At 50.0% G+C, this 21,959-nt stretch overlaps 6 protein-coding genes across 6 annotated transcripts; 3 read left to right on the forward strand and 3 right to left on the reverse strand.

Moving 5' to 3' along the window:
* Positions 1–1,134: 1,134 nt before the first annotated feature.
* Positions 1,135–6,095, reverse strand: CDV56_100353 (putative membrane bound C2 domain protein (vp115); the record flags this gene model as incomplete). Its single annotated transcript, XM_026753972.1, has 7 exons — positions 1,135–2,469; positions 2,529–2,671; positions 2,719–2,859; positions 2,928–5,345; positions 5,420–5,675; positions 5,750–5,812; positions 5,883–6,095. 7 exons carry the CDS (start codon positions 6,093–6,095, stop codon positions 1,135–1,137), a joined length of 4,569 nt encoding a protein of 1,522 aa, XP_026610604.1.
* Positions 6,096–9,109: 3,014 nt separating this feature from the next.
* CDV56_101579 (uncharacterized protein) lies at positions 9,110–9,382 on the forward strand (the record flags this gene model as incomplete). Its single annotated transcript, XM_026755198.1, has 1 exon — positions 9,110–9,382. The coding sequence occupies one exon, from the start codon at positions 9,110–9,112 to the stop codon at positions 9,380–9,382; it is 273 nt and encodes a 90-aa protein (XP_026610605.1).
* Positions 9,383–9,873: 491 nt separating this feature from the next.
* Positions 9,874–10,998, reverse strand: CDV56_101688 (RPC34 RNA polymerase subunit family protein; the record flags this gene model as incomplete). The annotated part of the gene is made up of 2 exons (XM_026755307.1): positions 9,874–10,675; positions 10,742–10,998. The coding sequence occupies 2 exons, from the start codon at positions 10,996–10,998 to the stop codon at positions 9,874–9,876; spliced, it is 1,059 nt and encodes a 352-aa protein (XP_026610606.1).
* Positions 10,999–11,506: 508 nt separating this feature from the next.
* On the forward strand, positions 11,507–13,578 carry sti1 (Hsp90 cochaperone STI1; the record flags this gene model as incomplete). Its single annotated transcript, XM_026755536.1, has 5 exons — positions 11,507–11,571; positions 11,723–11,916; positions 11,978–12,716; positions 12,775–13,366; positions 13,426–13,578. 5 exons carry the CDS (start codon positions 11,507–11,509, stop codon positions 13,576–13,578), a joined length of 1,743 nt encoding a protein of 580 aa, XP_026610607.1.
* A 2,506-nt stretch (positions 13,579–16,084) lies between these two features.
* Positions 16,085–17,790, forward strand: CDV56_102531 (nicotinate phosphoribosyltransferase; the record flags this gene model as incomplete). The annotated part of the gene is made up of 5 exons (XM_026756150.1): positions 16,085–16,196; positions 16,256–16,339; positions 16,402–17,021; positions 17,076–17,511; positions 17,570–17,790. The coding sequence occupies 5 exons, from the start codon at positions 16,085–16,087 to the stop codon at positions 17,788–17,790; spliced, it is 1,473 nt and encodes a 490-aa protein (XP_026610608.1).
* Positions 17,791–18,138: 348 nt separating this feature from the next.
* Positions 18,139–21,945, reverse strand: CDV56_102786 (transcription factor domain-containing protein; the record flags this gene model as incomplete). The annotated part of the gene is made up of 4 exons (XM_026756405.1): positions 18,139–19,836; positions 19,896–20,475; positions 21,692–21,741; positions 21,817–21,945. 4 exons carry the CDS (start codon positions 21,943–21,945, stop codon positions 18,139–18,141), a joined length of 2,457 nt encoding a protein of 818 aa, XP_026610609.1.
* Positions 21,946–21,959: the final 14 nt, after the last annotated feature.

Consider the following 21,959-nt stretch of genomic DNA (forward strand, 5'->3'; position numbering starts at 1 on the left):
ATATAAAGTATAGGTATAGAACTCTTCTTATAAGATTAGTACCTATTAAGAGTAGGATATTTAATTAAGCCTTAATTTTATCTTAATTTTAAGTCCTCTATCTTTATTCTAAGATCTACTATACTTATATTTTATAGTTAGAGATATCTAAGTCTAGATCCTAAGGGGATTATAGTTTATTTAATACTAATTCCTATATAAATTTAAACTACAGTTAGCATATATATTAAATATAGTAAGTATATATAGAGTATATATATAGAAAGAAAAAGATACCTTATTAATATAATTTAGAAAGTAACTAAGTTAATTACTTAGCTTAGTAATATTATAGTCAGATATTTTAACTAGTTAAAGCCTAAAATATATACAGGGATATTACTATACCTATTAAAATAAAAACTTTAATAAGGGGAGGTACTCTAGAGAATAGAATAATAAAAACCTAAGTAATAATTATTCTATGAATACTTAATATAGGCTTAGTATATGCTAAACAGGTATTAAAAACCTATATTAGTAGATACTGAATAGGTGTGAAACACCTGTATAATTAATTCATATTCAACACCTGCTGACCTTTTTTTTGCTAACACCCACTGACCCATTTCTGACACCCGCCGAGCTGCGAGCCCGTACACCCATACTAGGAAGCAGGGTGGGTAAATGAAGGCATAGATATACACCAACACAGTTGTACTGTAGGTACTAAGTAGGTCTCATGGTAGGTACTAGAGAGTTTGTTGATATGAGATGGATAAGACATGTCCTTTGCCTCCTGGCTACAGGTATCTTTTCCACAGAGTCAAGTACTGTTAGACCGCCATCGGAACTGGGATCCGTGGAATACAGGTACCTTAGGATCATGCACGTTATGGTGACTGCATTGTTTTCATCTACAGATTGATGAATACCACGGTACGCTGTAAATGCCTAACGTCAATACATTCAGATGCTACCGCTAACCAGGAGTGAGGGATATCATCACATAAACTAAGGGGGAAAAAAAAATAAAAATAAAAATAACAATGAATAAAAGAGGGGAAAAAAAAGATAAAAAAAATTAAAAAAAAAAAAAAAGGCAGAATCATTAACATATCCAACCTTCATTCAAATCTATATACCCTTGCCTTGCTATGCTCCACTCACGCTCCTCTTGCTGAGGAAGCTTCGTCGGCCAGTCTTCTTCGAGTCGGGACTGTCCAACAGCTCCGACGCCGCATCATTGTTGGAGTGCGCAGTTCCCGGTCGGAGGCTCGATTCCGGAGGCGAGAAACTGCTTCGGATGGACACGATCCCGCTGCCGGCCTTGACCTGCTTCTCTTGTCCCGCCACGGAGCCCTGGTCGTCCACAAAGAACAGGGCCTCGCCCAGAATGCTGTCCGAGCCAAATGTCGCGTGGTCGACGACCCGGACCTGGTACTGGGCATCCGCCGTGGTGTTGTGCACTCGACACGTCTCGTGCGAGGCGTCAAACTGCACCGGTCCGCCGCCACTGGCCTTGATGGCCTTGGTCTTGAGCACCTCCTTGGCCCCCTTGGGACCGACCGCCTTAATGAGGACTCGGACGTTGGACGACGGGGGGTAGTTGCTGGCAGACACCACCGTGATCGTCGCCGTGCCGGTCTCCCCCTTGCCCGCACCTCCACCAATGCCGAGTCGGTCACCAAAGTGCGACACCACGCTTCGGGTCCGTGCGTGCTGTAATGAGTTGGGAGTAGAGCTGGGTGGAGTCCCACCGTCAACCAAGATGGCGGCTGGTGGCTGGGTTGTCTCCGTCTTCGAGGCTTCTTCTGGTTCCTCCGGGATCTCATCGCTCGAAGAATCATCCCCCTTGAACCGTGACATGATACCATGCTTCAAAAAAGATGCACCCTTGATGACACCACCGCCGACAAAGCCAACTCCCTTGACGGGGGCGCCAACGATCTTGCCGGGTGTTGCGAAAGTACCAGAGAACGTGGAGGATCCTTGACGGGACCGCATGACATAGTTGGACTTGAAGAGCAGGTTCAGGCGGATGGCTCCTGACTTGCCGTCGAGCGTCAACGTAACTTCCTGGCTGTGGAAGGGCTCCAGCATCTCAAGATTGATATCGGCGCCGCCTAGGTAATCGGCCTTGTCACCAAAGTCCCAATCGTAAACATCCACACGGAATTTGGCGCCAATTCGAGATTTGATGGGAGTCTCGAAGAATTCGTTCCAGGCGGGGTGAAGAGTCTTCTTCTGCACCTTGGTCTTGAAAACTTCCTTGCCGTCCAGTCTGAATTTGCAGTAAGGGTCGCTGAAGCCATTGCGGTCTGCGGAGGGAAGCTCAGCAGCATCCAGAACATTCACACGAAGGTTACCCATGTTGTTAATACTCTCTGTGGGGTCAAGCTTCATCTTCACAGGGATGTACCTGGCACTGACTATCACCTTGCTCACCTCCCCGTCGTTCGACCGGAGAACAAGTTCAGTGGGTGTGTACTGCGAGTGGTCAGTTAGTCTATCTCCAATAAAAGAGGCTTGATCGGCAGAGAACATACCAAAATACGCTGCAGCGTAGGAAGTGTATCGCCAGTCAGTTTCGCAACTGTGTGTTCATCGCTCTCATCCTTCATATCGTTCTTGTCCACCAGGCGAAGAGTGATCTTGGAAAATTCCATTTCACGTACGAAAGCATCTCCAACTACTACCGGTCAGCCTTTCCCCATGATTGATCCTCGGGGCACAAACCATCAACTAGCTTGGCAGCCTTTGAGCGGATCTTCGGCGACGAGTATGACGGGAACATGTGGTCGTCCATCAGGACCTCCAGCTGCACATTCGAACGAGCAAGCTGAGCTTCGTGGAACTTGAACACCACGAAACCAGACTCTGTGAATATGTAAGCAACCCGCCTCGTAAATCGCTGTGACAAAAAGCAAGAGGGCAAAGGAAAATACCATATTTGGAAATATCCTCTGCGGCAATGTACGTCTTGGGCACTTCCTTGATAGACCTGACGGACATGACTTCGGAGTCCTTGGCAGTTGAGGAGAAGCTACCGGCGCGACCGGGTACCTTGAGGTCATCACCATTCGTCGTAGTACCGTTTGTTGCAGCACCGTTTTGGCCATTGGCGGTGGCTTTTGAAGCCTTGGAGTCGACGCTAGGGTTCTTGGAATGGTGGCTTTTGCGCTTAGAGTCGACACTCTTCCTCGCCGCTGGGACGTCGAGACCTTCAACCTCCTCGGCTTCCTCTTCTTCCTCATCCTCCGGGTTAACCACAGGTATAGCCGGGTAGAATGCAACGGTGTAGTTGAGGACACCCTTTTCACGATTGCCCAAACGAAGAGGGCTCGAGATGAGCTGCTTCTCGTCGTCGGTCTCGTACTCGCCGTTCTCATTCTCACGGACGTAGTCAGAAGCGTTGATCTCAAATGAGCCGAGGCTGCGGTCACTGTTGATCGACTCCTCATCCATGACCTCCAGAGTAAGCTTCTCACGGACGCTGTGAATGGGGACATATACCACCTCATCCCACTCAGGGTTGAGGTTGTTTCGGAAAGTAACCGTACGACCCTTCATGATTCCAGAAAGCAAAACCCTGACGTATGGATCAGACTTGCCCATCTTCTCCAGGTTCCGAAGACCAGTTGCACTCTTGAAGTGGAAGCGCATCACACCAATAGGATCAATGTAAGCAGCACTACCAGAAATGCCACCGATGGCAACGGGTTTCCACTGCAAAGTCATCTTGGCCCGTCCAGTCTTGGCTCCGTGAAGATGGAACCAGTCTTGGCCCTTCTCCATCATCTTGAGCATATCATTCAGCTTGATCTGATACGAACCAAGGATGGGATCCGTTCGGAGATCGCGGTCGTCCTTGATGATCAATCCCAGACGAGCCGACTTCCTGTCCGTGATCAAGAATTCCTTGGAGTTGTCCTGGAAAATAGGGTTGTTCGTGCGCTTCAGTTTCTTGGTGATATGGATTTCTTTTCCGTTCAACAGAAGAACACCGTAAGGGTTAAGTTGGCCAACCATGCTCTTCGACGCATCAAGATCCTTGGCCTGCTCAACGGTGAAACGGGCAATACCAGTGTTCAGCTCCGGTGCGGGCTCAGTCTCGCCGTTCTCCAGCTTGCGGCCTTCCAACACGGGGAAGAATCGGATGTCGGCGTGGATTGCACCACGGGATCTGCCGCTGGCCATGACTTCGAGGTAGATGCTTTCGTGCTCGGGCTGCTCTTCGAGTCTGTCCAATGGGAAAGTAGCCGTGCCGAGTTCTTTGTCCTTCCGAAACTCGTTCCAGTCGTATGGGATGATTGTGAGCGACTCTGCAAAGGAGGTGATAATGACATAGATCGTTTCTCCCCATCTGGGACTATCCGTATCGCGAACGGTCTTCGTGCGACCCAGTTCGACACGATTGTTGAGAGACACGACAGCGTAAGGGTCCGGGGTTCCTGCAAACTTATCCGGGTTCTTCAACTGACTAGCGCCGTGGAGGGTGATAGCCACCACGCCGATAGCCTGGTCCACAGGGTTGCCAGCCAACATCTTGGCAATTTCGATCGGGAAGACGTTGGGATCGTACATCATGGGTCCCAGATTGCTGTGAATCTGGTCCTTGATGAAACTCTCAAGACCGGGAATGAAGTTGATGTCGAAGCCAAGCGTATCGCCTCCGAGGGGTTTGCAGACATAGTCGATCTCCGGTCGCTCCAAGAAGCAGACATCAACGCGCTCGATGTGAGGGAACGGAATCTGAAGTTTCACCTTGACCCTCATGAGACCGCTGCATGCCATGTCCTCAACGATCACGTCTAGACCTTTGCTCACAACACCTTTGCCAAGTCTGACTTCCAAGACGATCTTAGGGTTGATCTTGTTCTTCAGCTGGCGGGCAGTCAAATCCATGACGTCGTTTGGCGTGAAACTGAATTTCCAATCCATAATGACTGTGTCGACTTCGGTTTTGGGATAGGTCTTGACGTGCTCCAATCGCGGAGGCTTGCTACCCAGAACAAAAGTCTTCAGTCGCAAACTATCGAGCATGGCGGGAGTCGAAGTGCTGAGGACTTGGTCCACCGAGTTGATGATTGAGTCGCACAAGACGGGCGCATAGATGGGCCAGAACTTGACAAGGAAACTGTTGATCCATTCCAAGCTCTCGGTGTCGGTTTCCAGGCGTTGCTTGGCCATTTCACGGTTGACGTCGTCCCGGAAATTTCGCCGCACGCGCCGAATCGATGTCCGATAGTACGTACTGCAAGCAGCCATGACAATGAAGATCCAGCCCAGTCCGCCGCCCAAGACAGCGACGAGCCAGGAGGCTAAACACGCAAAGATAATCACGCCGGCATTGTGATACCAGTCTGGAAGTTGGTAAATTCCGGTCAGTTTCTACGGTCATGGAGAAGACATGGGCATGGGGATAGATTTCTCTTACCTCCGAAGAACTTATCATCCAATCTGCTTTCCAGAAAGTCTTGGTGATCTAACAATGTACCCTCTGCCTTTTCCTCCTCGGTCTGTGGCTTTTCGAACTGCGGAGCCCATCCTGTCCGGTCGCGGGCCCATCGCAAATCATCGGTCATTTCCGCGCCTTCTTTTTTGTCCTCCGCGGTTTTAATGGCTTCTTCCTTGATGAGGTCTGTCGCCGATCTCAGAGGGGGCAAGTCATATTGGTCGGGAGTACCATCGTCCTGTGGGTTGGTTGTCATCATGAGGCGTTTGATCGTAGAATGAGGGTGGTGCTGGGAGCCTAAAGTGCACTCACAACATCCGTAGCAATAGCCTTCGCTTTGGGCTTTTTGTCATGGTGAAAACCTGGTGGTACTCGCTATGGGGAGAGACAATTAGCGATCATTTGCCCTACAACAACCATGGACAAGATTAAGGTAAAAACTCACTGCTGCGGCTGCTGCGGCTTTCTCTTCAGGGGAGGCATCAGGGTCGAATTGATACGCAGGCAAGCCAGCCTTTCGGGTTTCCTCGATCAATACCTTCTCCACCGCTTCTGGTCGGAGATTAGATTGAGGGTCTTTGGAGGCCTCTTGCGCAGTCTCAATGGCTCCCTGCTGCCTCAATTCACCCTTTTGGTCCTCTACATTCTGCGACGCCATCGCTGCCTCCGGCTCGGGGAACGAAGCGGTAAGCCTCGGGTGAAGGATTCACCTACTATAAACCGTTAGAGAACCGCCAACGGTGGCCTTCTTCTCTTGAAATCGTGGGAGACGAGGACAAAAAATGCACTGATGAGCAAGGGTAAGAAAGGGAAAAGAAAACAATAGATAGAAAAAGGATCAATGAAAAATACACGGTCTAAGGGAATAATGTGTATTTCGGTTCATGAGAGTTCGTGGGCGCTCAAATGGGAACATTGGATTTGGCGCTTAATTTCGATGGTTGCCTTCAGGAACCTCCGCAGCGGGGGGCCCGAATCGGCGAAGCACGAAGCACCCAACGATAACGAGCTGAGATGCAGATGCTACTGTGTACTTAGGTAGTGGGACTGTGGGAGGGGTGGCTGCGTACCTTGGAACTGAGGCACCCACTTCTGGGGAGATCGAGGGTGAGAACGGGTGGAAAAAAAGAGGCAGCCTTCTTGCGATAGTTTCTAGAAGTGATTAAATAGGTACCATCCGACTCCGAAGGTCGGTGGGATGGTTTCTATGATGAAATAATAGGAGGAGAGAAAAGTCAATCAGATCAGGGTAACCGAGTCAATCCCAAAGCGGGAGGATTGACTTCATTCAGAGCCACTTGCGTCAAAAGTGAGCGTGGCTAGTGTAAAGAGGACCGGGGAGATGGATCACCGCGAGAGAGCGACGGTGGGGTTTGGAGGGTAGATAGAGGATAAGACAAAGGCTGGTGATAGATGCCAATTGACTGGGTTCGTGATGATCAGATACGGAATACTCTTCAAGGTAAAAAGGTAGAGAGATATCTACGTTTGATAGACTATGGAGAGTACTCCGTACAGGAAAAGGGATCATGCCAGCTAGCTCAGGTCGTGACGTATCTATCTACCTGCAGCTGGAACCCGGAACAGTCCAGAAAAAGGAGGATGAGCTTCCACGATCGATCTACTTCCTAGTTCCTAGGGACTGTACCATAGTACTTTTTTTTTAAAAAAAAAATTCTTTCTTCTCCTGAACGAATCATTGAAAGCTATCTGGCTATCCCTCTTGAACGGGGCCAATCACCCAATACTTGTTTGTGGAGACAGGAGACTATCACCGATTGAGTGTGAATTACGACAGCTCCTTGCCTACTAATAGCCTAGGTAGTAGGTAGCTATGTACTCCGTACCAGCCTCTAGTTTCCTTCCAAATATGTTCATCTGAATTAGTCCTTGTTATATCAGCTTCGAATTTAAGAATCTATTGTACGGAGTACTCAGTATTCAGGCCTTGAAATACTCAGCCATGTATTAGGTAGGAGTTCTTCAACCCGAGGCACGTCGGCCCGGATGAGCTGCAAACAGCCTGAAGGAGCTCCTGAGTCCTGACTCCTGGGTGGACTGATTTGCACCGCCACATTCATGAGATCTAAGCTAACCTCAAAGTAGAAACTCAGGAGGCTAGGTAAGTCGATAGTGCGCCACATTTCAGTCCCAGCTCCTAGGCCTCCAGTCCGCTAAGGTAAAGTAAATACTGTTTCATTGTTTCTGCAAAAAATCCTTCAATTGCCTCCGTAACCCCGAATCAAATACCCTCTCTTAGGTACCAACCAATGTGGCAGGCACCTAAGGGTTGAGCGCTGATGAAACCCCTCACTGGAAATCAAATCCGTGGCACTGGTTCTTGCGATAACTTCAGGTTCTCGATGCGACTGAGAGCAATGCCTATCTTTTTCTTAGTCTGAGTAAATGTCCTTTTCCGCGTCAATGGACAGCCATCACTGTTGTATTTGACCCCTTCGTCTCTAGCTCTGAATTTCAGAAACAGCAAAGGTAGACAGCATCTAAGTGAAGTCCTATCCTGCTGCCCAGTTATCCTCCGTCACCAGCCACACTTTGTCATAAGAAATACCGCTGAATCCCGGCCCATCTTGATTCTTGCCACCCAAGTTTGCATCAAAACTTACACGTAGGCACGTAGCGTGCATGACTCGGGCTGAACTGCCTGCGACCTGAGATCATTGTACTCGGTACTCCGCAGGAAAACAATATATATTCAAGGTAGCCTAAGCAGTCATGATTGAAACCTTGACCACAATCGTCTCAGTCCTACCTTCATGTGAGCGTGAGGTTGTTAGCTATCTAACCTTATCCCACAAAATAGCTTAGAACTTTGGACCACTGCATTGATCATTTTGGTCAATTGTAGACACTACTGCAAGTGTGGATACTAGGAGTCGGACATTGAGATTGACAACATTATTGATTTCAGTCCATCGAATAAGCCCTATACTTATTAGTTACAGTTCATGAATGTACGACTGCTAGGATAGCCAGGAACCGATTGACTGTCTCACATCCTCCCATGGTTCTTGATGATGTGGGGATTCGATCTTGAACAACCATAGTTGCCTGACAGCCTGGGGCACTCAGGCACTCACATGGGTGATGAAAGACGAAAGTGCAATCGTGCATGAGCCGGAGAAACCTGAATATTGAGGCTTGAGCCTGGCCTATTCCTTTTGTGATGGAATTGTACAGAGTTAGAGTATGACCGAAGACGGGGACCACTACTCTTAGGATTTCATGATTTCCAGGTCCATGCGCCGGATTTAACTTTGCTTGTTCGAGCTAGTCATGCAGCTAATATGTTGGATGTTCTGATAATCCGATTCTTTCCTGTCTCAATACCTACTCTGTACTGACTCTTCGCCTCTCACAGTGGAAGCTGGAGCAACATCCCAACCATGTGATCGAAAGGCAAAGGCACCGGTCTCATCCTCCTCCTGCACGGCGGACCAGGGACAGTAAAAACTTTCACCGCGGAATCTGTTACCGAGCTCACGCATCGCCCTTTGTACCGTGTCACTTGCGGAGACATCGACACAAACGCCGAGGACGTTGAAGGATACTTTGAAACGGTCCTTTACCTCGGGATGAAATAGAACTGCGTGATCCTGCTGGACGAGGCAGACATCTTCCTCGAGGAACGTAGTCCGACAGATACACAGCGAAATGCCCTCGTGTCTGTCTTTCCATGTACTAGAGTACTATGAAGGGAACCTTATCCTCACCTCAAATCGAATTGGGACCTTCGATGAGGCGTTCAAATCTCGCGTACAGCTGACCCTCCATTATCCCCCGTTGGATAGACCGAGACGCCGTCGCATCTGGAACAGCTTCCTACGCATGTTGCACCAGCAGACTGGTGTGGAGGTTCGGATCGAAGAGCTGCGCGACAAGATCGACAGTTTGAGCGGTAACAGATTGAATGGCTGGGAGATTTGAACGTGATAAGAACAGCCACCCTTCTGGCCCAATCCCAAGGGGATTGCTGGGATATGGCCATTTGACGGTAGTGATGGGAGAGCACAGATGTGTTCACCGGCCACTAGTCGATGTCAATGAAATATTGAAGCACCCTACAACCTTCAAGAATCACTAAACTACCCAGAGTAGACCAGGGCTGTCTGATAGAAAGCTAGAACCTGAAGATCTCCGTTTCAACGCATACCATTATCAAAACCACTAGACGAGGGAGCAATAAACCCCTCCTGCGCTCTGACCTCATTCTCTAACCCTGAACAACTTGCTCATATCGAGAGAACAGAAGACCTTAAACCGTGACCAGTCCCGAGACATAAGAACGCCAACGCTATGCAGACACAAATGACCTGGCGCAGATGCGCGCACTATACATGTGAAGAAAAATAGGAGAAACGAACAGGATATCAGCCGTGAGAGGACGTTCATTGACGACAGGGAGCTCGTGCAACAAGCTAGAATCCGAGCGCCTTTTGCAGCCAAGGATCGAAATACTCGCAGCTCTCCGGACTCACGGCACCGCCAGGGGCGCAGAGCTTGAAGACGGGGCATGCACCGCAGGGCGCTTCGGTCATGCCGTTCGTGACCAGCTTGTCTCCCACATCCTCCTCATCGCCCTCTGGTTTCCGGTTCTTTTCCAGTTTTACGGCGGCGGGGTTCTTAATCGATTTATAGAATTGACCGTTGTTCAGCGCAACGAGCTTCTTGTCATAGCAGAGCATCTCCAGTAATTGTATGATGCTCTCCTCTCCGAGCCGGACGGGTGTGATCCCACTTTCGTTCACGGCCCCAGTAATCATCGCGACAGTTGGATAGCCTTCATAGCCGGCAGGATAAGGGAGGTATTTCTTTTCGCCCGATTCCTGTTTCACTGAGGCACGCCCATCGGCCGTTTTCAAGCGCTTGTTCCCTGCAGCGGGAACCTCATACCAGCTCTTCCGGCTAACGGTGTACTCGATGAAGCCAGCAACAGTACTGATAAAGTTCGCGTCCAGTACTCCATCAGTAAACCAAGCACCACCCGTGACATCCTCACTCGGAGCCAGGCCCGCCAGCATATACATCTTCCGACTCGGAAACTTGACATTGTGGACACTCTTGATGTAGTTCTTCCCTTCCAGCGATTTGAGGCACCGATCTAGAATAGATTTGTGCAAATTGGTCCGGCTCTGTATCGCACGGACCCAGATGCCGTTGCGCCCTGTCGAGTGGATGACATTGTAGACTAAACTTTCGTCGGGGCTGAGATTCTGAAGCCTATGCAAGAAAAGAATAGAACATTAGCAACCATCCGCATGGGCCTGTATCCAACAGGTGACGTACTTCTCAGCATCTTCCCGAGAAATGATCTTCCATGCCAAACGATCATTTTTGCCCTGAAGGAGGCGAAATAGTTTTTGGTCGACGAGCAACTGTGTGCATTGCAGCAGAAGTGGTAGGTTGTTCCTCTCAATGACACCCAAGCCCAGCAGGTCTTGTTGATAGAAGAGATGATCAGAGTCGTATCTCTTTAAACATTCGTCGTAAAGTCTGGATGCAAGCTCGTTGATGGAGCTGCCAGAGGGCCCCGCGGAAGCCATTTTCGAGCCGTTGGCCACAGAGAGAGAGAGAGAGAGACAGAAATCACCGGACAGCCTTGGAAACGAGCATTGTCAAACAAGAATAAAACAATAAAACTCGAACAAGCGACGACAATTGAAAAGAACCAGCCAGAGCAATGCAATGCAGCACACGCAAGAACAGATACAAGTCCTCAGCAGTGTCAAATCGTGACTAACCACTACGTAGGAAAAGGCGGCGGAGATGTTATTTTTTTTGTTCGGCGGCGTCTTCTGATTAGCGGGGGGACACTTCGGCCCAGAAGGGTTTAGGGCCAGCAAAGCTCCAGAGAGCTTGGCCTGGGCTTTGCCTCAGGCATCCAATGACTTCCTCGGAAATTTCCAGAAGCTCCAGCGGGCAGAGCTCATTAATATGGGCCCAGCGCTCGCTTTGTCCGTCAGCTGCTGATTCTCTACCGCAATTGTTTCCAACCAGGAGTCATCGTCACATTTCTGTTCCAGCATACCTGTCCTTGAAAAATCTTGCAGTATGGCTGACGCTTTGAAGGCAGAGGGCAACAAGGCCTTCTCTGCTAAGGACTACCCTACCGCTATGTATGTAGATGCTACCCCGCTCGTCTCCAGTGGTGTGATGTACGGAGTATACCAAGCAGAGACACACACATTAGGCTGGGTTATGTCAAAACTCGGCTGCACTTCCTGGACGGGAATTACGGAGAAAGAAGACTAACCTTTTTTTCTATAGTGAGAAGTTCACACAGGCTATTGAAATCGAGCCTAGCAACCACATTCTATACTCCAACCGGTCCGCTGTCTACGCAGCGCAGTCAGAATACCAGAAAGCTTTGGACGATGCCAACAAGGCCGTTGAAATCAAGCCAGACTGGTCGAAGGGTTACAGCCGTAAGGGAGCGGCTTGCCGTGGCCTCGGAGACCTCTGTAAGTATACCACTCCATGGATATATTGCGTGATTGCATGGTGCTAACTGTAAACATCTAGTGGGTGCTCACGATGCCTATGAAGAAGCTCTGAAGCTCGACCCCAGCAACGATCAGGCCAAGTCCGGTCTCAACGCTGTGAAGAGAGCCATCGATGCCGAAGCTCAGGCGGACGGTGTCACCGGAGACCCTACCGCCGGTTTGGGTGGAATTTTCAACGACCCTCAGATGTTCCAGAAATTAGCCAGCAACCCTAAGACCTCCCACCTTCTTGCAGACGCCGACTTCATGTCGAAACTCCAACGCCTTCAGCAAAACCCCAATAGCATTGGCCAGGAGATCCAAGATCCTCGTTTCTTACAGGTAATGAGTGTGTTGCTGGGAATCGACATGAGCTTTGGAGCTCCCCCAGAGGCCGCTGGCTCCTCTCAGGCTGCTGCAGAGGCCGAGGAGGACGTGCCGATGCCCGATGTGAAGCCCGCTGCTGCCGAAAAGAAGAAGGAACCTGAACCAGCACCCGAGCCTGAGCCCGAGGACGAGGAGGCTATCGCGAAGAAGAAGGCTCAGGAAGCTGGCGACGCCGAGAAGAAGATCGGCAACGACTTCTACAAGAAGAAACAATTTGATGAGGCTATTGAGCACTACACCAAGGCTTGGGAGCTCAACAAGGACATTACATACTTGAACAACATCGGTGCTGCCAAGTTCGAAAAGGGTGATCTCCAGGGTGCCATCGACATCTGTCAGAAGGCCGTTGAAGAAGGTCGCGAACTTCGGGCAGATTTCAAGGTCATCGCCAAGTGAGTTTTGAAGTCTTTGTCTTTTTCCTTGTCTCGGCTAACCATTTGTCTTCAAAAGGGCCTTCGCGAGAATCGGTAGCGCTTATGAGAAGCTCGGTGATTTTACACAAGCAATCGAATACTACCACAAATCCCTCACTGAACACCGCACTCCCGACGCTCTCACCAAGCTTCGTAACGCAGAAAAGGCCAAGGACAAGGCCGAGAAAGAGGCGTACATTGACCCCGCCGAGGCAGAAAAGGCTCGCGAGCTCGGCCAGAAGAAGTTTCAGGAGGCGGACTGGCCCGGTGCTGTTGATGCTTTTACCGAAATGACCAAGCGTGCTCCTCACGACCCCAGGGGATTCTCGAACCGTGCCGCTGCCCTCATCAAGCTTATGGCTTTCCCTCAAGCCGTTCAGGATTGCGACGAGGCTATCCGCCGTGATCCCAAGTTCATCCGCGCTTATATTCGCAAGTCTCAAGCTCTGGTCGCTATGAAGGAATACAGCAAGGCCTTGGATGCCTGCACGGAAGCCGCAGAGCAAGACGACGGAACGCACGCCCGTGAGATTGATCAGCAGCAGCAAAAGTGTCTGGAGGCTCAATTCAGCGCTCGTGCTGGCGAGACGGAGCAGCAGACCATGGAGAGAATCCAGAATGACCCTGAGGTAAGTCACTTCAGCCCTTTCCACTAATTGGAGCGTTAGTTCTAACGTGACGCAATCAGATCATGTCGATCCTTCAGGACCCAGTCATGCAGAGCATTCTCCAGCAGGCCAAGAGCGACCCTGCTGCCCTGCAAGAACACATGAAGAACGTTCAGGTCCGGACGAAGATCCAGAAACTCATGGCGGCTGGTGTCATTCGGCTCGGTCGGTAAACGACTGGGGCTCTAGTCACGGAGATATGATGGAAATGATCTGCAGATACTCTTTCTCGAGCTTCAAAATTGTTCTTCCCACGGCTTACCGTTCCCTCAGAACTTGTAATGGGGTGATGATGCATGTTTGTTATCTCTAGTTAATCATGACATGTTATGGACATACCAGTGCTTCTTGCAATGCTTCTGTAACTCGAAGAATTACCACCAAGTACGATTAAGCTCAACGTCCAGGGCCGTTTTAGTAGTGTGATTACATCGGTTGCAATCTCGCATGTCATAACGGGTACCATTTCATGAAGGTACAAGTGATGGGTATATGGACAGTGAAGTAAGAACATCGCATAGTGAACGCCAGAAAAGAAAATCAAGACATAACAGCAGAGACCAACTACTTGCCCAAGTTTGACTTGCAGTGTGGGCAATACCAAGTTCCCACCGGCTCCCTCGTCAAACCAACACATTTCCAATGGAACCACTCGTAGGGGCAATTGTCGTTATCACACGCGACCATGTCTCCATGACTGACACTGCGGCAGGTACAGTAGACCTTGGTATCCTCGTTGCCCTCCTCTTCCTCCTCCTCCTCGTCAATGTCCTCATCCATGCGTCGAGAATCACTGGCGTTGGAATCCGAAGCCTCGGCACTGCTGAGAAGCGAATCGTCCTCATCTTCATCTCCGCCCGCCGCAGACGGGGACTTCTTGGTCGCACCGCTGAGCTTGACACGACCACTCGCGCTGAGGGAGCGTTTCGTTGCTTTACCGTGAGCCTTAATCTTCTTGAGTTGTTGATGAGGCGCGACTTTCTTAGTGGCGGCCTTCTTAATCGCGCCCGTTGAGCGCGGCCCGGCGCTGCCTGCACGACTGGAAGCCGGTGTGCCTGCCTTGGGCGTGCCGGGGCCAAGGGATGACTGCCGGAGATTCGAGGACGCGGTGGGAAGAGTGCCCAATGATGCGTTGAGCCGCCTGCGCTTGTTCTCTACCGCTCCTGCCGATGATTCGCGTTGTCGTTGTTGGAAGTGGGCTGTGCCTGACGGGGTTGCTGGAGCGGAGCTGCGCGCGATGCCTTGCGTGGCGAAAGCGGCTGCGCTTGTGGACCGGGCAAGCGACTGGTTGAGCCGTTGTGAGATGCCGAGTAGAGCGTTGGTGTTGCCTGACGTGGGTTGGAGAGGGGAGGAGGTAGTATCGGCGCCGGTTGCATCGGGAAAGAAAATCCTGGGCGGATCGCGGTACTGGTCTTTGTTGTTGAAAAGCGAGGGAAGAGGTGGATCATTCGAGAGCACGTTATCGTTTTGCAAATCGCGTATCTTGACGTCCAGTTTCTTGATTTGGCGATCCAGCAGGATGCATGCTTTCTCGCTCAGCTGTATCTTCTCGTCCTGTAATTGCTGTGCCCTGTCCAGATTCTGTAGAATCACCTTCGAGTACTGCTCTTCTTTGGGATTCGGCGTGAGACTGCCATTGAGTTTAATGAATTTCTGTAAACTGCTGTCACGAGAGTTGATGGTCGCGCGACAATCCTGGATGATCTTGTCCTTGGCCTGGATCTCCTCCATCAAGTGGTTGACTTCTGCTGGAAGATTCGCCACATCGTGAACGAACTGCTCCAACACGGAGGCACAGTCCTCAGAACCATGTGCCATGTGTGACTGTATTGTTGAGTCTGATTAATATTCACATAAGTTGGGGAATCGCGCAGCTCAAGCCCTTTTTATGATCGATTGGGAGAATGATCAAAGGTTGGTGGATGTAGTGACTTTTGAATCAGAGGGGTTACACGCTGGGAAGCTAGACATGTATGTTGCTATCAGTCATTTAGCTGACTAAGCTTGCCCTCCTGGCCGAGCGGTTCTTTTTGCTTCCGTCTTTTTTGCACTCCCACGCTTCCATCGTCGGTACGATTCCGTCTGCGGGGTTTGATTTTTTCTTTTTCTTTTTTAGTTCAGGCACCTCTGTCAGACATGCAGGACCTCACTTCCTCTGCGTGCTCTTAATTGGAATGTATGCCGCTCATTCTTTGAAATTGTTTGCTCTATATCCATCTTTGTCTGTCTGTTCCTTTAGCTACCTTAAAATCATCATGGATGCGTTTGCTACAGCAACAGATCATGATTTGTCCATCTAGACCCAGCAAATGAACTATGATTCCCTTTGTGGGCAACATTAATAGGTATGGGCAACGCCATGGGATATATAAACAACTTCATATTCCTACATCGCAACATTCTTTCCAACTCTTCTTCATTATCAGATGCAAATTATGTTCGTATGACGTCGTGTGCTCTATGACAACTACATAGCGGTGCAAACAGTGCAAACCACTTCTTATTTCGTTGATTCCCCGCGCTGGATGACTGTCCGGCAACGGACTTTTTGCCGGCCCTATCTGATCTTCAGTGACTTTGTGACGCATATCACGAGTTGAGGTCTCATCTGGACGCTGGATTGCTGAGCTCTGAAGATTCAATTGGAGTGTGTGCAGTGTCGACACAGTTTTGTCCACAATGGGTCAAGAGACGTCCCCCCCGCACCCGGAGGGCATTTTCTCTCTACTGGATACAGATTTGTATAAGCTGACAATGCAATGCGCTATTCTGAAATACTTTCCTGATGCTCGTAAGTTTTCGATGACGGTCGTACAGGCTAGACTTGCTTTGACTCAATTTCTTGCGCAGATGTTACATATGGCTTCACCAACCGTACCCCGCAAATGAAGTTGACGCGGGGTGCTTACAAATGGCTCCTGGAACAAATGGACAGTACGTGGATTTTTCTACTCTCAGCCTGTGAGGTCTTGGTATTGACTCCTCGCGCTGAATAGGACTTGCCAATGTCCGCGTGACCGATGAGGAGATTGCTTTCCTCAAGAAGCAATGCCCATACTTGAACTATGCCTACCTCCGATACCTCACCACGCTCCAACTCAAGCCTTCGGAGCAGATTGACATCAAGTTCACACCTGTACAAGATACGGGTAACGATGACGACTTGGGAGATATTGAATATATGGTTAAGGGACTTTGGGTCGAGACTATCCTTTACGAGATTCCACTCCTCGCCCTGACGAGTCAGGCGTACTTCATGTTCAACGACAAGGATTGGGATCACAGCAATCAAGAAGAGAAGGCCTTCCGCAAGGGATGCACTTTGCTCGAGAATGGATGTATCTTCTCCGAATTCGGCTCCCGCCGTCGACGCGATTACCACACTCAGGACTTGGTCATGCAAGGGCTATGCCGGGCTGCTGAAGAGGGAAAGCGACAGGGTTGGAAGGGCGTCTTCTCAGGAACCAGCAATGTCCACTTTGCAATGAAGTATGGCGTGGCTCCCATTGGCACTGTGGCTCACGAGTGGTTCATGGCCATCGCTGCCATTACGGACGATTACGAGAACGCGAACGAGATGGCTCTCGGGTACTGGCTCGGATGCTTTGGCGAAGGGGTATGTATCGGTTTCTTCTCGACGACGCAGCCAAGCGACTCATGATTGTGCTAGGTCCTCGGTATCGCCCTCACCGATACATTCGGTACTCCGGCTTTCCTCGACGCCTTCCGGAAGCCGATCCCTCACCATACCAGCGCAGGTGTCGGTGTTGTCGCCACAACTGCATCGGGAGCGGGCACAACGAGCGAGTCACAGCCTCAGAGCGAGGCTGAAACTAAACCTCCAATCGCCGCTCCCCTCCACGAGAACGACTCCCAGCATTCTCCCAAGACATATGCGCAAGTCTACACCGGCGTTCGTCAGGACTCCGGCGACCCAACCTACTTCGTCAAGATGGTCCGCGACTTCTACGACAAAGAAGGAATCAAAGAGAAGAAGACCGTTGTGTTTTCAGATTCACTGAACATCGAGCACTGTCTTGAGTACAAAGTCATTGCCGAGGAGGCCGGATTCGCCCCCGTTTTCGGTGTCGGGACTTTCTTCACCAGTGAGTTTTGTTGTCCCCTTTAGTCCCCAGTCAGCTCCACTGACCCTGTGATTTACAGACGATTTCACGAATAAATCCGACGGTAAGAAATCGAAGCCGCTCAACATTGTTATCAAGATCGCTTCGGCCAACGGCCGTCCGGCCGTGAAGCTAAGTGACAACATGGGCAAGAATACGGGCGACAAAGATACGGTCCAAGAGGTGAAGAAGAGGCTAGGGTACATCGAGCAATACTGGGAGGAAGGGGACGAGAGCAATCGCTGGGCAAGGCAGAGTTAGCATGCTGTTCTTTTAACGGGCTGAAGCAGCTCTTGTACATCTTGTACATCGAGATACAAACCATGGGATAGACTCTAGATTTAGATTATTGATGGGGATACCGTGGCTGCCTGATTGTGTATATTCCTTATCCGACAGCGAGGAGCAGGTAATTTTTGAATGGTGCTCGATCTCCAGCTACATGTTAACGGAATGATCGTATGCACAAAGTAAAATCATAGTATGTATTGATAATCATGTACAATCCTACAAGGCGAATCATGGATATCACAAATGGCAGCTTAAACCTATATACACCGGCTCGAAAGCAGGATCAACCAACGAAAATCGTCATCATGCAGAATGTCGTTAATATGAATCGAGAGCCAGACCCAAATCCCTGTCCAAATCGCCGGTGATACCGCAATGGCTATGGCTTATCGAGCCTGGCTCGCGCCTTGAAGAAAAGGAAAATAAATCCTCAGGCTCGTCCGAGCCTGTCCCGGAATGATCTGGATCCAGGTCTGGGCCTCCCAGAAGTTCGTCTGTCCAGTCCACATCCAGTTCCGGGACTGAGGATATATTCCTGTCTAAAGGCGCGAAATCGGGAAAGGAGTCGATGTCAATCCGCAGCAGATCTGCAGGAATGAATGAGCTGGTTATCTGAGGAGAAGGGAAGTTGTTGAGGTGGTCGTCGAAATCATTCATAGGAGTAGGTTGTTGTCGCTGGTTCATGTTTTTGGGTTCATTGCGGGGGATAGAGGTGGAGATGCTGTGTCTCTTGGTTTGTGAGGACTCAGCGCGGTCTTCCTTGCGCTGCGCGTCCGACTCGCACCTTTGCTTGGGGGTTGCTCTCACAAAGGACTCTCGCCGATCCGGTGAATTGTCCTCTGGAGAAAACATCGTATGCACGTTTGAATCGATGCTTTGTCTACGTAATGGCGGCTCTGGGGGCTGTAGCTGGTCCACGCTCACATTGCTGTATTGCATGATCTTGAGGAAAGTCCCGACACTATCGGACTGCACTTTGACAGCGGCCTCAATGTTGGCGACTTCCATGTCCGCGGCAGGATAGAGATCTTTCAGCCCCCGAAGAACCTCGATGCATCTCTGAAAGTGGTGAAGGCTAGTTTCTCGGACGGTGGGGTTGTTGGACATGATATTTGACAGGTGCGCCACGGCTGCTGGTATGATACAAGTGACACCAGATTGAGGCAGGAAACGAGTCAGGTTTAACTGATTGAGACCCTGTATAATGTGTGTAATTCCTAAAGCTGCATCGTGCATCTTCGATCGCGCAGTTTGCGTGATTTCAAGGCGCGACTTGACCTGATCCCGGCCAAATGCCCACGGCCTGTGCAGCGCGCTTATGGTCGCATGATAGAGCATTCTTATCATGGCACCATGAAGTAGAAGAACGTCTTCTCCATCCTTGAAGTTGTTTTTGGATGCGGGAATGTATTGCGCATCCTTCGGCAGAGCGCTAAGCCACGAGTCTAGTCTTTGGCTGCATCGAGCCAGCTCTGATTCCGAGGCCTGCCGCGGAACAAGTGTAATGGTGGTTCTATTGGTCACGCCGAACTGACACTGTGATGTTGTGTATTGCGCGAATAGTACCCTGCCAATGCACTGGCAAAGCTTAGCTTTTTCAATGAACATAGTCGCTAGACGCTTTTGGTGGGACACATCCTCCAGTTGACGGCAGTGAAATATCTCAGTCACAGACGGATGAAAAGGTTCCAAATCGAAATCGTCCAGTCGCAACATGGGAACGCTACTGGTTCCTTCATTGACCTGGGTTGGCCGCCTTAACCCCATGGCAATAAGACGGTCTCGACAGTACAAACTCCACCACAGGCGGACCCGTAATCGTTTCACTCTGGGATCCATGTCGGATGTGGTGGGGTCTCTGTTCAGTCCAATCGAGTGGGCCTGAGTGTTGCATATTCCTATCCAATCCCAGATGTCTCTTTGTGGGTTGTTGACGTGGTCCGACCAATATGTCATTAGGAGGAGCGTCTGCAAGATGGCAATTCGATCATCTTCACAGTCAAGCGAATAGAGCAACTGGTGTAAAGAATTAGACACTGAGCGGAACGTTGACCCTTTCCTGATAGCATACATACCCTTAATCGTTCATAGAAAGCATTCCGTGCACTCTTTCGTGTCGTATAACCGGCATCTTGCAGATGTTTAAAATCCACAAATGCTGTGGCAACAAACATCACTGCCTGAAACAAGAGGAGGCTTATGTTTCCCTCGGGGTCATTTTCTGCTACGCAACGTAGGAACTCTTGCAGGTTCAGGACCGGCATGAAACTGTGCACCCATTGAATGTAGCATCGTAATAGCTCATTCCGCAGTCCGCTCTCCGGAATGGAAAGCGCCCCTCGAAATCTCAGAAACTCCAGGTCCTCCGATGATATTCGACTGGGTAGGGGCTTTAGAAAACGCGGTTCGTCATCGAGGATCGCGATGAGAGGGTCAAAATCCGGGTCGATCAGATCTTGGACTGTGGAGACCATGTTGGCCAGCGGAAGGGAATGTTGCACCGCGGGGTTACCAGCTGTCCGCCGACCTAGCGACGGTTTGGGGTCGAAGAGCCATGGCGTACGGGCATCATAGCCCAGAAGGTTGCTCTTTTTGGCGTTGTGATTCTCTGTATCAGCGTCTGCATTAGACAGCTTGCGCTTGGTGGTTACCATCCTGAGGGAGGTAAGTTGGATATGGCTGCTCCTGCAGCAAAACGACGCAATCTGATACACATGGACCGGATCTAAGCGGCCTGAGAAGAATCGGGAAGGCGATCGATGGCCTCCGTCTGAGTTCTAGGTCTGCACATCATGTACGGGGTCCGATAGTGTTTCCCCCGGCCACTGAAGAAAGGCGGTGTTCGGGTTCGTGTGGGGGTTTTGCGGGCTTCCCCGCGCTGATTTGATGTCTCGTGTGGCGTCTTGGCGATATCGAATGTTCAGTTATTGTTCTAGATGGATACGAATCGTTCCTCAATAGAGCAGTAGAATTGATAGCAGAGGATGCAGACTAAACATTCCCTTTGTCCGATGATATTCGCTGGCAGCCGTGACACAAATGTTGGAGCACTTTTGGAGAATGTTGGGATCATGTGCTACAAAGTAACCTGAGGCACCATTACTATTCACATTCAGGAATTTTATCCTGAAGAAGGCAATGGAGACACAAGGATGTACAGTCCACTGATGTTGCTGGTCACAATCAAGGAGCTACTCCTCTTCTCTCCTGCAATACAAGTCCCCTTTCTACGGAATGCTGCCTATATCTTACTTTCCCGGGATCAGAGGGTCAGACCAAAAATCTGACAAGCAGCGAAGAGTTCAAAATGGGCAAAGCTGGCTAGGACTGACCGACAGTGTAGGTCATATGCAATAGCAGGTCGCATATAGTCAGACGGAGACAAAGGGGACGATGAGCGACTGATGAGCATCTGATAAGCGAACTGCGCTGCTCCATGTTTTGGAAAACGAATTTGCTCTCCTTTGATGCAATTTTGCTACTTGTGAATAATTTTTGAGTTATCAAGTAAGCCCAGACAGCCCTCACACCCACGATGTCTATCAGAACGCCATTTGATATTCCATTCAGAAGCTGGGTGATCCGAGTATTCACCCAAAAAGACGTAAGCCCACCAAAGCGCAAAGCATAGTACATGTAGCCATTAAATCAAGACCGAGACAAAATATGATATAAGGAAAGTGGCCTCATCCGTGACGGTATCGGGTGGGTTGTCGATAACTCCGGGGCCTAATCCAGAGGTTTCAAGCAGCGGATGTCCAGGATCTCATCGGAGTTTGTTCACAGACTGTTCCCATCAGTTTCTGTCCCAAAAAATGGTGCCGAGAGCCGTGCTAGAGATCAAAGGCATGAGGAGTATGCTTCGACTTACGGAGGGAGGAGGAACTCGCTGAGGCTGCTGTGAAGGAACGCAACGCCGGCCTAAAGATTGGGAGCGTTAGCTGTGATTCTTCCAAGAAAGCTTTCGAAAAGGATTATAAGATAAGAGGCACTTACACCGAAGACCAGAAGGCTTCTAACGATGGTGGCATTCTCGGGCGCAGTGAGCTCTTCGTATGCAGCTCCGAGGAAGCCCTTCTGGGGACGACCAGAGCTGGCGACAACGACACGCTGCTTAGGAGACATGATGTGGTCTGAAT

The sequence above is a fragment of the Aspergillus thermomutatus genome, assembly GCF_002237265.1.
Source record: "Aspergillus thermomutatus strain HMR AF 39 chromosome Unknown NODE_296, whole genome shotgun sequence".
Classification (NCBI taxonomy): Eukaryota; Fungi; Ascomycota; class Eurotiomycetes; order Eurotiales; family Aspergillaceae; genus Aspergillus; species Aspergillus thermomutatus.